Raw genomic sequence first — 16,122 nt, 5'->3', positions numbered from 1 at the left:
TTACCTGCTAAGAGCCTAATAAAGTGATTCTGTACAGTGGCATGAGAGGAGACGGTCCAGCAGGCCGAGCCAAACCGAGTCAGAGAACTCAAACAGTCATCCTGCATGCACAAAAACATTTGGGTTATCAAACAAATCAAACTCAAAAGTAAAGATTTAAAGAATTAAGAGGCCACTTGAAAATGACCAGCTATTCATTGATTTCCATTAGAAATTCAAATAAATATTCAAAAGCGTGCATAATGTGTTTGATTACCTGTCTGCATGGTAAACTTCCAAACAAAGGCTTCTCTTCATCCACCAGCAATCTCTCTGTTTGAATTGAAATATTGAAATGCATTCATTTTTTTGCACACCCCTGGGTCCATTTGGACTCAATGGAATATAAGTTTAACTTAATATTTTTAACTAAAACTGAACAATAACTCTTTAATGAGTGAATGGGCAGAAGTTTTTAATGTTACCAAGTTATTACCATGTCATTACTACATTTGACTAATTACACAATTCTGAAATTTCAAATTTTGCATGAATTACAGAAGAAGAAAAAAAAATCACTGCTGTAAAGCAAGAAAAATATTTTTCAATATTTATCCATATTTGGATATCATTACATGAAATATGTACATAAGAACATAACATTTGAAAGTTACTACTTTTAGGACTGAAATCACTGGACCTAATTATATTCCTTTGAAATTATGAAATATTCCTTTGTCAAAACAAATACTACTTTTGATTTATTTATTTTTTAGTTGTATAAATTTTCACTTTTAGATGAAAAAGCTGATGAATTTTTAAGCTACAATGGTTCATCAATATGCATGCATATTCATGTTTATAAACAATTCAGTCGCAACAGTATGTGAGACATGAGAAAGAGGCTAAATATATTTTTTAGATAAATCTAACTTATATACGTTTTTAAAAAATCTGCATAATGCATTAAGCTACCCTTTTAAGTTATCACACTTGCAAAGTTTGGTTCCTGTATTAAAAACGATATATTTTTTTCAAATATATGTATCCAGATCAAAATAGACCTGCATATATTATGAAGGTAAGAATCACAATTTTAAAAGCTCCCTGATAATTCCAGGTTTTCCCATGATAGTTGGAATTCTAATTCTTTACATTATCAGAGGAAATGGTTTCAAATGTTTTGGCACTGATTTACTGACCAGTATTATGCATTTTAGTTCAACACTTTCTTGGACTGACCTATGGACTGAATGGTGTAGGCACAGCTGCCCCAGCACATGATTGGCACGCGGGGGTCCTGCTCATTTGGGTGCACTTTAAGACCCACTTTATATGTAGCTGTCCCAAACGTGGTCAACATCTCCTTTATGGTGCTTGAGTACAGATTCCTGACAGAAAGAAAAGTGTTTCATTAAAGATGATTTTTAACAAGGATGCTTTTGTGTAGTGGAACTATAAATAACTGCTAGTTTTCTATGTAGTTTTACTTTGGAGTGTAGTCCAGTTTGAAGCCATCAGGTGGAGGACAGTCATTAACACCATCCATATCAACACCATCAGCATCAGCAGCCTTGGCCTTCCTGTGAGCAGAGAGCAGGGCTTTCATCTGCAGAGATGTGATGTTCAACCACTGGTTCAGATCAGGCTGTTCAGAGCTGCAACAAACACAAACACTCGATCAAATCCATCCAATGCCCCATATTTTAATTGAAAAGGACAAAAATCATGCAACAGATGCGCAGTCACATTGGCCAAAAAGGTCCATTGTCATAAATGAAGCTGTAAAATGAATGTTTGCACATCTCAACAAAAGTCACTTCCATACAAAGCAGCTTTCTGCTGATCAACGTAACGAATTCAAGTGGCGACCTGAATTCAACTTGAACCCGTTGCAAAATCTGTGGGGAAATCCTCACAATGGGCCTCATTCATGAAACATGCGTAAATATAAGAGTAAAATCCGAGTAATTTGCACGTAAAACGGACCGTCCCGAAAACTCTCCTCTGGATTCACAAACGCTTCGTAAACGTCCGATTTGATAGTTAAACATGTGTATGTTAATGAATTCCAATCATTCGCAAATAGGGCGCTCGTGCACGCTCATTCACATTTAGCATAATACCCGCCTATGACTACAGCTACGCAAATTTCGTGTCCAGGAACGCAGTGGAATATTCTGGTCTACTTTCTCAAGTTTGGCTCCAGTATATTGCATAAATGCAAAAAAGACTAATAGGCCATATGGCTAACAATAACTATTAAAATATTCAATAACGTGTGTCCACTAAAGCGTTTTTAGCCACCTGAAACATGACAGTTGCTCTTCTGAAAACGGCCAGCTGGTGGCGCTTAAACGCTTTGGTGGCACAGCGTTTTTCCCATAGACTGTAAAAAAAATAAAAATTAAAAAAAAGTTTTTTTCCAGCTGTCGAATTGGTTGCTATTATGTGGAACATCCACGGCAGTATCGTATTACTAGCATCTCATTTTGAAGAATATTACTGAAAATAAAATGCAGTAACCAGCAATATTAACTTCTCTATTGTTGTTCAGTTGTTGTACAAGTAAGATGATTGGTAAATGTGGTATTTGTCCCGCCCCTCCTCCATTGATTGGACGGCTGGCTAAAAAGTGACAGTGACGAGCGCTGCGTTCTACCCAACGCAAAAGAACTTGTGAAATATTATAATGGCAATGCATCAAAATTCAGTGTCATCAGATTGCCAAAAAGAACACAGAACGTTTTATGCACCATTTACACGTGGTAAGGAGCAGGAGTACATTTCCAACTAAGAAGTTACCAACTAATATACGAACATTTTCATGAATCCGAAAATTTACGTCAGAACAGCTTTACGAACGATTTACAAAAATTCGTTCTGCTCGTGTTTCATGAATGAGGCCCAATGACTGCACTTTAAAGCAGATGTGCCACAAACATGCTGCAGATTTGAGCATGCCTAACTTACTGATGACTAATTATTATGGATTTACTAAACAGTCATTTAGCAGATGCTTTTATCCAAATGACTTACAGTGCAATGACAAATTAGGGTTGTGCACAGAGGTTTTGAAAAACATCCATAACATCTTTTATCATCTACACTGTCGTATAAAGTGCACTGGGTGCTTAGCCTGTGGCGGTGTGCATTAATAGCAGTGCTGAGCTCATATGAGTGGGGCTTTCAGTCTCCTTATCACACAAAAGGATCAAAGGGGATACCCGATTTATTACAGATGAGGGTATTACACTAATGGCGCTTTTCCACTGCATGGTACAGCAAGGTACGGTTCAGTACGGCTCACTTTTGGGGGGTTTTCCACTGGGAACAGTACCTAGTACTTTTTTTAGTACCACCTCGCCCGAGGTTCCAAGCGAACCATACCGTTACGAAAACGTGACGTGTAAACTCTGATCACTGATTGGCCGGAGAAAATCGTCACTGCCTGCGTCATTGAACTTGCGGCATGAGACACAACATACCCGCTAGATTTAAATCAGCACAGCCAGTGAAGGATCGAACGCAACTGTTTTGAATAAGCGCAACTTTCTTTTAACAACCAAAAAAGGGGTGTTTTGTTATCTGTTGAGAAAGTACAGACTGTCCTCTCGTTGATAGCCGAGGAGCGGATCCAGCGAGAGCTTGATGGAGCGGAGCGGAATGAAAACGTTTTCCAGGAGTCATGGCAGTAGAGGCGGCGCAACTATAACTATGACACATGAATAATCCCACCCACTCTAAAGCGGTACTAAACTGCAGTGGAAACGCAAACCGAGCCGAACTGAGCCGAGCCGAGCCGTACCACGCAGTGGAAAAGCGCCATAACGCTGTCCACAATCAGCCAATCCACTCTACTAATCCAATTTACTCATTCTCCTGTATGTGGAGTGTTAATCTGAGAGGTCACACTAATTATCTTTTACTTACACTGTGAGAGCTTCATATATTACAGTTTGGTAACAACATGTATTATACCAATAGAGTGCTGCAGGCATGACATTTTTATAGGCTAAAACACGAAAAAGAGTTAGCATTTCAGAACTTCCGGTTTAATGTGTAAGAATCAAACTTTTGTTGGTCACAGATTTTATTTTCTGCAATAATCCAAAAGCCAATAGAAAAATCCTATTGGGTTTTGTCAAGGGAATCATGGTGATGCTCAATTCTGGGTTTGCCTACAAAAATGTGTCGTCATTGCAAATCAAAATTTAAAAAAAAAAAGAAAAAAAGTAGCAGTTGAAGGTCAAAGTCAAGTGTGTGTTTGTTGCAGTACCTGCAGCTGGTCTTTGTAAGAGGCAGCAGAGGAATGACTGTGTTACTCAGACATTCACAGAGTGGACACAAGAACTCTCCGTTCTCCACGTCGTAACTGGTGTGCACACGTAGCCTCTGCTGCCTGCGCTGCTCTTTAGCCTGCACTGCTTCAAAATACCTGCAGGGGGAGACATTAGATAGCGTTACCAAACAAAGGAATGCTAAAATCAATAATACATGACAAACCTGACACTGTGGTCATTTTGCAGGGGTGTGCATTTGTCCAAAAAAATTAAAAACAAACAAACAAAAAAAAAACCTTTATAAGCAGGAAAAAATGACTTTGAAGACTTTTTGTGCTAACCATCCTTTAAGGGTTTGAACAATTTGGAAAAAAACTTGAAAAATCTGGGTATTCACCCTTGGTCGTACTCTTTACAAGAACCAAAAACGAATTATGTATATATTTATTTTATTTTTAAATTTTTTTATGATTAATTCAATATGACTATAAAATAAATAAAGTACTTTAACATGTATCAGTTTTGTAATTGCACTGTAAAATAAAAGTGTTTTTATATTGTGATTCATTTTCAAACATTTATTTTCAAAATGGAAAATAAATAGGGTAAATTTTCATCTCGTAATGTTGTTGATCAAAATATCTAAAACTAGTGAAATGGTGGGCACTGCTGATGCATGTTGCATTCCCAAATTAAATATTCTAAACAGTTTACAATGAAATGACTTATATATTACAATACTTTATTTTACACTTCTGATATGGTATGCCACACCTAGAGAATAACCTCAAAATAACAGAGGTGGGACCTCTGGGATGTGATTTAGACAGGCCTTTGTAAACTAATGTGCTTGTAAAGTTAGAACTAATGAATCTATATGATTAGATAAGTATTAACCGAGGGGTTTTAAGAGTTTACTACATGTTTTATAGTACCACTTTATGCAACCGCTAAACACTCTAAAATGTTACAGCACTTTTCAAGAGATAATGCTCTTAACGGGTTAAATCTTTGTCATAGTTCTTTTAAGCACTAGATGGTCTAAATCTTACAACAGGTGGAAACAATTTAATAATAAATGAGAAAAATAATTCTGAAACCAAGGCTGCTGAAAAGCAGGCAATTACAGTACAATTCTTTTCCTCATCTGGATAGGAAGAGCAGATTTTTCGGCATATGGAAGCATGTGTTTCTCATTTTTCATGATGATTCTTACCTCTGCCAGCAGTGCGAGTGCATGATGTGTCCGCAGCTGCCTGTGTGTGTGCCGAACGACAGGTCGGGGTGCATGAAGAGAGGGTCATACTTATCTGCAACACAAACACAACACGTTCATTAAAGTAAACGTGCACTTAAATGTTACGATGACCCATAGACACACATATAAAGACATGCCTGGGTTGTGTGGAGGTCTCTTGCGGTTTTTGGACATGACTGTGGAGCGCTGGACAAAAGCAGCAAGCACCATGGCTTTGCCGTCAGTCCTGATTTCCTGCTCCTCCTGACACAGGATACATGTCACCACCTGCCTCCTCTCGCTGCCGCCTGCACGCCACCGCCGTGGACCCACACAGACCAGTGTAGTATCACACGAACTGGGGCTATAAAGAGAGAGGAATTAGAGGAAACTCATGTTTGATCCATGGCATTTTCCGGAAGGATGCGTGTGTACCTGTGCTCCAGAGTGGTGGAGGTGGAGGGGTCGAGCTCATCCAGGCTCTGCTGGAACAACTCTTTGTTCTCGTTGATGAAGTGTCTTTGCATCTCTGACATCTGAGCCATGATCTTCTCCCTCCGGAGCCGTGCCATCTCTGCTTTCCTCTTCCGCTCCGCCTTATCTTTATCCCGCACCGTCTGCACATGCACATACACATACATCCAGTCAGACAACAATGCAACTTTAACGGATCATGATGCAAGCGTGTTACGCTTCCTATGCTCACCTCCTCTTGACTGTGCCCTGAGCTGTCACTAGGGGGCGCACTGGCCGTGCACTCTCGCGTGGTTTTGATGTTGGCCACAGTCTGCAGATACATGAGTAATATGAAATATGAACACCTTTTTCATGTTTAGATTTAAAATAGAGAATAATATAGCAAGAAATTCAATTAAAATAAAAACAATAAAAGAAACAAACAAAAAAGCTAAAATAAAAAACACTAAAATAAATGAACAAAAATAACATTACACATAAATAAATATTTATATATTATTTTATATTAATGTAACTAATACAAATTTAAATACCAAAACAAAAAACTACTAAAAAAAAAAAAAAAAAAAATCTAATAAAAAAAAAAAAAAATGAATTTTAAAATACCAAACAGGTTCAAATAAACATAAAAATCCAATAAATAAATAATTAAAAGGAAATTAATAAATTAACCAATAAAATAAACTAATAAAACAAAACGATTTTTTATTTATTTTTTGCTTCCCCCTTTTGGATAGCTGAGACATTTACACGTTCGTTCTAGTGACAGGTGGCTTTGTAATGAGATTTGGTTCAGCTTTACCTTGAGGATCCAGCGGATCATGTCCTTGTGCACCTCCAGATGAGGAGCGTTCTGCAGGGTTTCCAATAGAGCCAAGATACTGGGAGTGTTAGCAGGAGCCTCACCTGGTTCTACAATGAAGAGATTCAATCAGCTCGACTCAGAGAGGTGTGTGTGTGTGTATGTGTGAGACAGAAGAAAGACATACTGGAGATTTTGAGAGTGAAGTTGGTATCATTATCTTCTGCGCTTCCGATGAGATGCTGCTGTTCTTCCACCAGGCCCATGCCTATGAGATGCAGCACCTGCAGGACATGTTCATACTGAGCTCTAACTTGGGTGCGTAGCAACAACAATGTCTAACATCATGGTAAATGCAAATTTATGTCAAGATAGCGTTCATGATAATGTTACTTTTGCTGGAAATTCATTTAAATATTAAATTGCCACAAAATAATGCCTACTTTGAATAATCCAGAGATTTAAACACTTTCCAAGTGAACAGTACTCGAGTACTCGAAAAGCATACATTGGGCAAGTGTTAATGCTAATTATCAAAAACCTATTATGTTCTTATATGAGAGAGAGATTAGAGGTCCAGTTTGTGGAGGTTCTCGCTGTCCCTCATGCACAGACGTACCCTCTGAAGCATGGACTCAGACCAGTGTCCCCCGCTGGGCTCCATTGCCCACTGCAGCACAGCTCCCAGAATCCCCAGCAGCACGTCACACTGCAGTATGTTCACCAGGCTGGCAAACAGCGGACAGAACCGAGGCAGAACAGGTGGAGGCAAAACTAAATCAAACACACATGAAAATCAGTTTTAGCATTGGCACTGTCATCACATTACAGCAGGGCCGCACAATTAATCAGAATAAACCAAAACACGTTATCAATTAGTAAAGACTGCAATTTAATTAAATACATGTGTGAGCAGCTCATTGTCCACTGGTGTTTGTAGCCTCTCAGTTTGCAGTAAATGGAGGTCTAACCTGCATTATAATGCTTATAACATGCGGGAATGCAACATGCACCAACCATCTTCCCGTACTTGTAAGGAGAAGCACTTATCAGCAAAAGAGTAACTTTAAAGGCCCCCTGCGGTCTTCCGTCAAAACAAAAGTTTGATACAGTTGTAATGTAAAATAAAATTATATAATTTTTCTTGAATATTTCATTTTATTTCACTGTGAAATGTTACAATATAAATATTAGAAATAGTGCTGGGCAGTATGACCAAAAATTTATATCACGGTATTTTTCAAAATTATACCGGTTTCATGGTATATGACGGTATTAATTTTTTTTTCATGCATAACTGGGTGTTAACCACATTTTCTACTGATTGAGAGAGGAAAAACTGCAGTAGATTGACTTAGAATGCCCTATTTTACTGTCATGATGGGCGAATATTGCAGAAAAATTCCACACTAAATAGTGACTAAACAACTCGTTAATACATGAGTCACTCATTTATAATCGTGACATCGCCTGATAAAATCAACATGCATCTAACGTTACACTAAAGAGTGGCTATGCAGCACACTGCCTGCGTCTGAGTAACAAACTAAAAAATAAACAAAAAAAAGTGCATAATATTAACAGACGAACTATGCTCACATTTATAATCCCAAACAGTCAGTTAGCGGCAAGTGCTTGGAAACGCTGTTTTGTACTCCTTTACTGACGAGTCTGTTGCGGTACGGCCAACTGAATGCAGTGCTTCTCTGCCGCTCGCTGCACAGAACAGACGCAGAGAGAGGCGACAGTGTGCCAGGAGTCAGATCTCGCGCTCGCGGGGCAGCACTTGTGACCTCTTCCAACTGAACCATAGCTAAGGTTTATCCAAAAGTGTCGCTAGGTTTGTCAGTTTGTATATTCTATGGGAAAAAACACTAAAAGGGTCTGAAAGTTGCTAAATATAGTGCTAAAATCGCGCTCGTGTGGGTGTGAGATGCGGGAGCTGATGGCAGTGGGCGGTGGATATTGTGAATGAGTTCTTCTGTGTCATCACGTTCTACAGCTTCAGAACGTTCACGCTTAGTAACACATACAGCTGTGTCCTCGCCACAATGCAATAGTGAAAATAGACCCCTCTCAAACAGTGTCGCGTTCCGAACGTTATTTAAGTAACACCGCTATTGCGGTATTTAAAAAATTAATAAGAAAAATAAACACCGGTGTTCGGTATGAACCGGTATACCGCCCAGCACTAATTAGAAATATATACTTTTGTATTTAGTAATTTATTTGGTTATACTAGAAGTAACAACACCACCAACAATATAATTATCAGGGTTGCTGCAGGATTTTTAAGCTCAAATTTAAGACTTTAAGACCTGCACAAATAAAATTAATACCATATGAGCAGGGTAGGGCAATGTCTATGGTAAACTGTAAAATGAATGTAAAAAGCATGATTTACAGTTCAGATAGAAGTTTCCACGAAACAAAAAGTTTTATAAAATTATACACTTCACGTTTCAGCCTTTAAACCATTTTTTAAGAAAGTGGATGAGTCAAAAGTATTAATTATATTAATTTAAACAATTATCAATAAATTATTATATGTGACCCTGGACCACAAAACCAGTCTTAAGTCGCTGGGGTATATTTGTAGCAATAGCCAACAATACATTGTATGGGTCAAAATGATTGATTTTTCTTTTATGTCAAAAATCATCAGGATATTAAGTAAAGATCATGTTCCATGAAGATATTTTGTAAATTCCCTACTGTAAATATATCAAAAGTAAATTTTTGATTAGTAATATGCACTGCTAAGAACTTCATATGGACAACTTTAAAGGCGATTTTCTCAATATTTAGATTTTTTTGCACCCTCAGATTCCAGATTTTCAAATAGTTGTATCTCGGCCAAATGTTGTCCGATCCTAACAAACCATACATCAATGGAAAGCTCATTTATTCAGCTTTCAGATAAATTTTTTTCAGATTTTGAAAAATTGACACTTAAGACTGGTTTTGTGGTCCAGGGTGACATATTAATTAAATAACACATTTTTATAATGAATTATCTCCTTATCGCTCCACCAGTTCACATTTACAGCTCTGCGTGTTTGCAGGGTAAAAACATGGGTCTGAACAAAAACAACCCAATGTTCCTGCAATACTGGAGGCTGCAGTTCTAGGACTGCATAGGACCCTATTTTTTGGGACAGCACCATCTATTCCAACAGAGGAGACCTGATTCAAACATCAAAAAAAAGAGATGCAAACAAACAGCACATCAGACGTGAAGCGCTGCAGCTAATTAACTGAAGTCTCGCACAGACACAAGTCTTCTTTCCAAGAAGACTGAATTTTAAACCAGAATATATTGAATATTGAAATAAATTTAAAAGTTAAATAAAGTTAAATATTTCAAGAGGGTTACCAACGGGTATGTTTAGAGTTAGGAGTTGGTTAGGACAATAATTAAGTGTATACAATTAAATAACTACATAATTCCTTAAAAATAATAATATACAGAATTGAATACCAAGTGCTATAAAATAGTATGAGCCACTAATATTCAGTCATTTAGCAGATGCTTTTATCCAAAGTGACTTATAAATTAGGACAATGGAAGCAATCAAAATCAACAAGAGAGCAATGATATACAAGTGCTATAACAAGTCTCATTTAGCCTAAAGCAGTACACGTAGCAAGAGATTTTTTTTTAATTATATAATAAATAAAACGAAAGCATAGAATAGAAAAAGAATAGAGCAAGCTAGTGTTAGAGGCCTTTTTTGCTTTTGTTAATTGTATAATAAATAAAAAGAAAACAGAATACAAAAAGATTAGAAAAGCTAGTGTTAGTTTTTTTTTTTTTTTTAAAGAATAGAATTAGAATAGAGAGAGGTGTGACGTTCTTCATTCTCTCTTACATTCTTTTTGGCTCATTAAAAATTAATATTGCTGCCACGTTCTGGATTAATTGTAAATCTATGTAAAATTGATAGAACTGGCTGGAAGACCTGACACAATACATACATGCAAAAAATAAATAAATAAAATAATTAAAAAACAAACAAAAAAAACTATAGGGTCCTAGAAATCCAGTTCTGAAACTACAGCCTCCGGCTACTCACAACAGCCCTATTGAACATGCCAGAGGTGGGGGACTCGAGTCACATGACTTGACTCGAGTCGCAAATTTAAGGACTTGTGACTTGCTTGACTAAATAAAGAAAATGACTTGACTTGACTTGACCTTCATGACTCGGCAGGACTTGACTTTATAACAACTAATTATTATTATAAATCATTGCGAGTGCGACATAATTTGGTAAACAAAACGCAAGCCGCTGAACCAGCGGCAGAAGTGATCCGAGTCTGCGCAGTTCATGACACTGCACGAGCACAGGAACACAGCGCGCCAAATACAGGGAGCAAGAGAAGCTCGCGATGTTTGGATTAACACTCTTCCAAACTGTATGCATTTGCAAAGCCAGGACGTCACCACTTCATAAAGGAAATGTATGCAAGCTTGTTCGTTAGTTGAAAACAGCATTGGTCTTAAATTCAGCTTAGGTCTGTCATTAAATTAAAGTGATTATAAATTATTAATCTTGTGTTTGTAATTAACGACGTCAAACTTTAATTTCGCTGGCGTTTCGCCTCTTAAAACAGTGCTTTAGTGTCGAGTATCCCTCTTTGTAAATCAATATATGGAATTGTCCCCCGGAAACCACAGTGTTTTCGATTAGTGATATTTCTCTTGAACCCAAAATCCAAGACATGTTGTCAAAATGGCCTTAGTATGAGTTTTTATATTTATAACGATATAGTAATATTTTCAGCGCGGCTGCCAACAGTTTCGTTGAGCCCACAGCTAGAGTTACGCGCGTCTCTAAGCAACACACTGAATACTCAAACGATTCGTTCAAATCCCTGGATTCGTTGAGTATTCAGTGCCCCATTCTTGCTTGTTCATGAACAAATCAATTTTGAATGAATCAGTTCAATGAACGCTTCTGTGATAAAGCAGTGATTTGCCACCACTTTTCATATTTCTATATTCAATTTTTTTTATTATTTTTTTCCCCCAACAGAACAAACAGAAAACAAAAACAAAACAAAACAAAAAGCTTAGGCAGACCTTAAATGCACAGCTGTCAATTTAGTTCTTATTAAGATAAAATCAAAGAAATCGATAAGTTACAGGGGAAGATACATAAACATTAACAGTAATGGGTTTCTTGTTTTGAGCCATGATGACAATAGTTTTCAAGAACAATGTTTGGGTGTCTATATCCAATGAAAAATTTAGGTCCATTTTATTTCTGATATAAGGGGTGATTTGTAGTCAACATATTATTTTAAATTGAATAGCATGTTTTGTTACACACTGAAATTCTTTAGCGTGCTCCGAGACTGAATCCCAGGCTTCACTGGAGATATTTAGTGCAAAATCGTCTCCTAGGATGGTCAAACTCAATATAACAAATATGAGATACATATTTTTATCTTGTATTTTTATCAATATTTTCTCAATTACAGACTTATCAGTATACAAAGTAGTATTTTGCCTATTTTCAAAATGTTATATTTAAAACATTATTATTTAAAATGTGTAATTAAAAAAGTTAATTTCTGAGGAAAAATGAATAAGGTCGTGTGGCAAAAATATATTTGTTTCTGTTTGATACTGTGACTTGACCCTTATCAGGACTCGACTTGACATGCTTGAGGTGAGCCACTGACTTGACTTGACTTGCTTGATTTGTTTGTACTGTGACTTGAGACTTGCTTGAGACTTGAACATGTGTGACTTGCCCCCACCTCTGGAACATGCAGATTCATTCTCTGCCAGCAGGAGGCGCTTTCGAACGGTTTCCCCGGTAACAGCAGAACACAAAGCAGTGCAGCACCGAACTTTGAAACATGCAGTGCTCATATTTTATTTATAGCCTTTTGAGGTTTAATCGTCACATTAAGCTGTATGGTGATTCTGGTCTGTACCCAAATTTAAGACCTCTTGAAATCATAATTAAGACAATATAAGACTTTTTATGACCTTAAATTTGATAAAGTAAATTTAAGACCTTTTAAGACTTAAGGACCCGCAAGAACCCTGATTATTAATAAATCATTAAATTATTTAAAACTAATTATTATTATTATTATTATTATTATTATTAAACTGTGCAGCCTTAAAAACAAGCAAAGCAAACCAGGATTTCTTTTTAAATTAAAATCACTTTTTTTTTTTAGAGAGAGAGTCATAGATATCATTCTATCATTCTATTTTTTCCCCAAATTTTGCAGCCCAACATAATGCTATGAATGTTTTCTTTGCTTCCCAATTCATATCACCATATTCTCAAAATTTGCGAATAAAAAGTGAAACTATAGATATAAAAAACATTTTAAAACAATTTTTAAAAAATGAAACAAGCCACTTTAAATTACACAATGTGCTTTTCTGAGTGAAACGTTTAAATTGTTTGCCCTCACCTAATGGATGTGTGTGTGTGTGTGTGTTAATTTAGTACCTGAATCTTCCCCATTTTGCCTCTTTATTTTTCTCTGGGCCTCTTCAGCCTGAAGGACAAATAAATAAATAAATAAATAAGGTTTTTAACCATTTTTAACAGTTGTTCTTTGTGAGTTTCAATTTCAACAATGCAGTGTTACCTTAGACTGGTCAGCTCTGGAGTAATGGTGGAAGTAAAGGTTGAACATCTTGGCACACTCTGGCCTGAGTTTATAAAGTCCTCTACCAGTCACACCGGGCTTCCTGTACAACACCATTCACACAGGTTTACACACAGACAAATTCAACTCTTTGGACAACACTCTTTTATTAAGGACACTCACTTAAACAAAGCCACACTGTCGATGACCCTCTCCATGCCGGTTTCCTTATTCTCCTGTGTGCAGAAAGGTGTGTAAAATTCATTAGCACAAACTACCACTAGGTGGCAGTCAAAAATAAAATAAAAACTGTGCTGCTCATCTGTTCTGCTTCAGATCAACAGGAACTTTACTACAAGATCAATCCTTATTAAATTTAATCTTCTGACTATCATGCGTATTTGTAAGTCGTTATATCAGCACAGAGATCGTTTATAAAGCTATTCTCCGTTTAATACAGACCATGATTAGGGATGGGAATTGTACAGAATTTAATGATGGTTCCCTAATGGCAGAAATGAACTGCTTTATACAATTACTGGAATAAGAAGGTTAATACTGTTCACATTTTTAAAATGACTGCATCTAGCAACTTGCTTATCTCTCCTATATTTGCATAATGTGTTTTTTTTGGGTCAGATTTCAAAGCCAACATATTTATTTATGATCTTGGGCAAAGGTGAAGCTGTGAGGGTTGACTTACATTCTCAGGCAGGGCTTTGACCAGCTCGCTGTGGGCCATGGGTCGAATGCATAGCTGGTGAACGATCTCTCGCCTTATCTCATCAGAGCACTCCACCTGACCAACACCTGCTGTGTATCGCTCCCCTGCAGGGAAGAAACAAAGCATGCAAGACATTTTTTAAAGGGGTCATATGATGCGATTTCAAGTTTTGCTTTCTCTTTGGAGTGTTACAAGCTGAGATACAAAGAGATATTCTTTATAAAAGTTAAGACTCGACCACGCCTTCCTAAAACAGACACAAACACAAACACGCCCCCACATGTCTACGTCATATGGAAATATTTGCGTAATGCTGCCCAAATGTTCACGCAAAGAAAGACGACGTGGTTTCAGTAACCGCAGTAGTGTTGATGCAGCAGTGTCAGGGAGACGCTGTGTGTTTCTATGCGAAAGAAAAAGCACTTTATTTGGCCTTCCGGAAGTAGATGCATTAGGAATCATTAAGATTACTTACAACAGAACAGCACAACCCAGATGTTATCACAACGCATTTTAAGGACGACCGTTTCGTGAACCTAGGAGAGGAGGTAATTCTGACTTTGCTATGACAATCTGGTGCTTCTGAATCAGTGACTGTAAGTATGTTTTGTTATTAGTTTAAGTATTTGCTATTGACAGTTCAAATGCTTGTTTGAGTTTTGCGTGTGTGTGTGTGTGTGCTTGCGTGTGTGAGAGAGGGAGACACGGTCACACAACCGCGGCTTGTGTTCTGCAAATACACACGAGCATCATCACGGTCTCTGTCACGCGACTCAGTTTTACCATCAGTTCAAGCCCGAGAGGGGAACAAAGGACATTATTAACTGTCTTTACATTCATTTTGAAAGCTAAAGCTCGCGATTATGGAAAGGGGTGTTACATTTCCGACTTGTGTTTGTGGTGTTCGGCCAATCACAATGCACTGTGCCAGTTGGCCGTTCAGAGCAGACTGCGTTTGTTGGAAGGAGGGGCTTCGTAGAAAATGACTAGTCTGAGAGAGGCGGGGCATAGAGGACCTACAATAATGTACAGTATTTGAAAAATAATGTGTTTTTTGAACATTAAAGCATGTGAACATATTCTGTTACACCAAATACACTAAATAATGATCTTTAAAAAAAGCATCATATGACCCCTTTAAACTTTCTATGGTGTCAAATAAGCTTAATACACCCGTATAAAAACATTTAAAAGGACGTGTGTTGAGAAATATTCACTCACCCACGATCATAATGACCAGATGCAGCATCTCCTCAATTAGTGTGTTATTCTGCTGAACCACATCCTGAGAGACAGAGAGAGAAACACGTCACTGGAAATAGAAATGAGTGCAAGCAGAGAGAAATCAAGTAAAGAGAAAAGAAATGGGGACAAAAAGTGGTTTGGAGGCAAGCAGACCTTGTTAGCATTCTCTCTGCTGTATCTCTTTCTGCAGTCTGCTGAGCTGAATATATGATAGAGCTCAAAACGACTCAACGTGATCATCAGGAAGTGGTTTGGATCCATCATGGAAGCTCCAGCCTAGATCCAAAAACAGCATGAATAAGAACTTATACTTAGCATAGAGAAAATTAATCAAATTGTGCTAAAAGGTTTCTTGTACTTTGCTTTCAAGATAAATAAGCACATTTTCCTGCCAAACTGTCATTACTGCAATGCATCCAGATGTCTGATATTCTCCATAGATTCTTGATTCTCTACAATTTTAATAACATCAGTGTTTCAGCACTTTAACCAATGAATTTCAATGACACCTCCACAGTTAACTAATGACATATTTTGGAGAGATCTATCAGTCAAATTATCATTGTGTATATAAGCATTAACATTCTTATTTTAAAAATTGTATAAAGCAATTCAATTCTGATAAATATTGCAATTTCTTTTCAAATATAACACAGAATTGAATTTGTCCTGAAGGCTCCTTTTGTATTTGACTGCCATATTAACTAGGAAAAATGCATATTGACTACAGACATTTCTATAGCTTAAGGCA

At 37.2% G+C, this 16,122-nt stretch overlaps 1 protein-coding gene across 2 annotated transcripts in view; it reads right to left on the bottom strand.

The window, feature by feature from the left end:
- ubr2 (ubiquitin protein ligase E3 component n-recognin 2) overlaps positions 1 to 16,122 on the bottom strand; it is a 41,881-nt gene that overhangs the window by 8,415 nt on the left and 17,344 nt on the right. For both annotated transcript variants that reach the window (XM_058795545.1, XM_058795544.1), the window contains exons 19-36: positions 15,525 to 15,647; positions 15,348 to 15,411; positions 14,106 to 14,230; positions 13,586 to 13,638; positions 13,403 to 13,505; positions 13,261 to 13,309; positions 7,398 to 7,552; positions 6,966 to 7,062; positions 6,779 to 6,888; positions 6,206 to 6,286; positions 5,935 to 6,116; positions 5,658 to 5,863; positions 5,479 to 5,572; positions 4,259 to 4,417; positions 1,470 to 1,637; positions 1,222 to 1,370; positions 257 to 312; positions 5 to 101 (exon numbers count right to left, since the gene is read on the bottom strand). In XM_058795545.1, the coding sequence (XP_058651528.1) occupies positions 5 to 101; positions 257 to 312; positions 1,222 to 1,370; positions 1,470 to 1,637; positions 4,259 to 4,417; positions 5,479 to 5,572; positions 5,658 to 5,863; positions 5,935 to 6,116; positions 6,206 to 6,286; positions 6,779 to 6,888; positions 6,966 to 7,062; positions 7,398 to 7,552; positions 13,261 to 13,309; positions 13,403 to 13,505; positions 13,586 to 13,638; positions 14,106 to 14,230; positions 15,348 to 15,411; positions 15,525 to 15,647 (2,071 nt within the window). The remainder of the gene's footprint in view (positions 1 to 4; positions 102 to 256; positions 313 to 1,221; positions 1,371 to 1,469; positions 1,638 to 4,258; positions 4,418 to 5,478; positions 5,573 to 5,657; positions 5,864 to 5,934; positions 6,117 to 6,205; positions 6,287 to 6,778; positions 6,889 to 6,965; positions 7,063 to 7,397; positions 7,553 to 13,260; positions 13,310 to 13,402; positions 13,506 to 13,585; positions 13,639 to 14,105; positions 14,231 to 15,347; positions 15,412 to 15,524; positions 15,648 to 16,122) is intronic.

The sequence above is a fragment of the Onychostoma macrolepis genome, chromosome 13 (genome assembly GCF_012432095.1).
Source record: "Onychostoma macrolepis isolate SWU-2019 chromosome 13, ASM1243209v1, whole genome shotgun sequence".
In the NCBI taxonomy this organism is placed as follows: domain Eukaryota; kingdom Metazoa; phylum Chordata; class Actinopteri; order Cypriniformes; family Cyprinidae; genus Onychostoma; species Onychostoma macrolepis.
The sequence above is the reverse complement of the archived record's forward strand: the minus strand, read 5'-3'. Positions and strand labels throughout refer to the sequence as shown.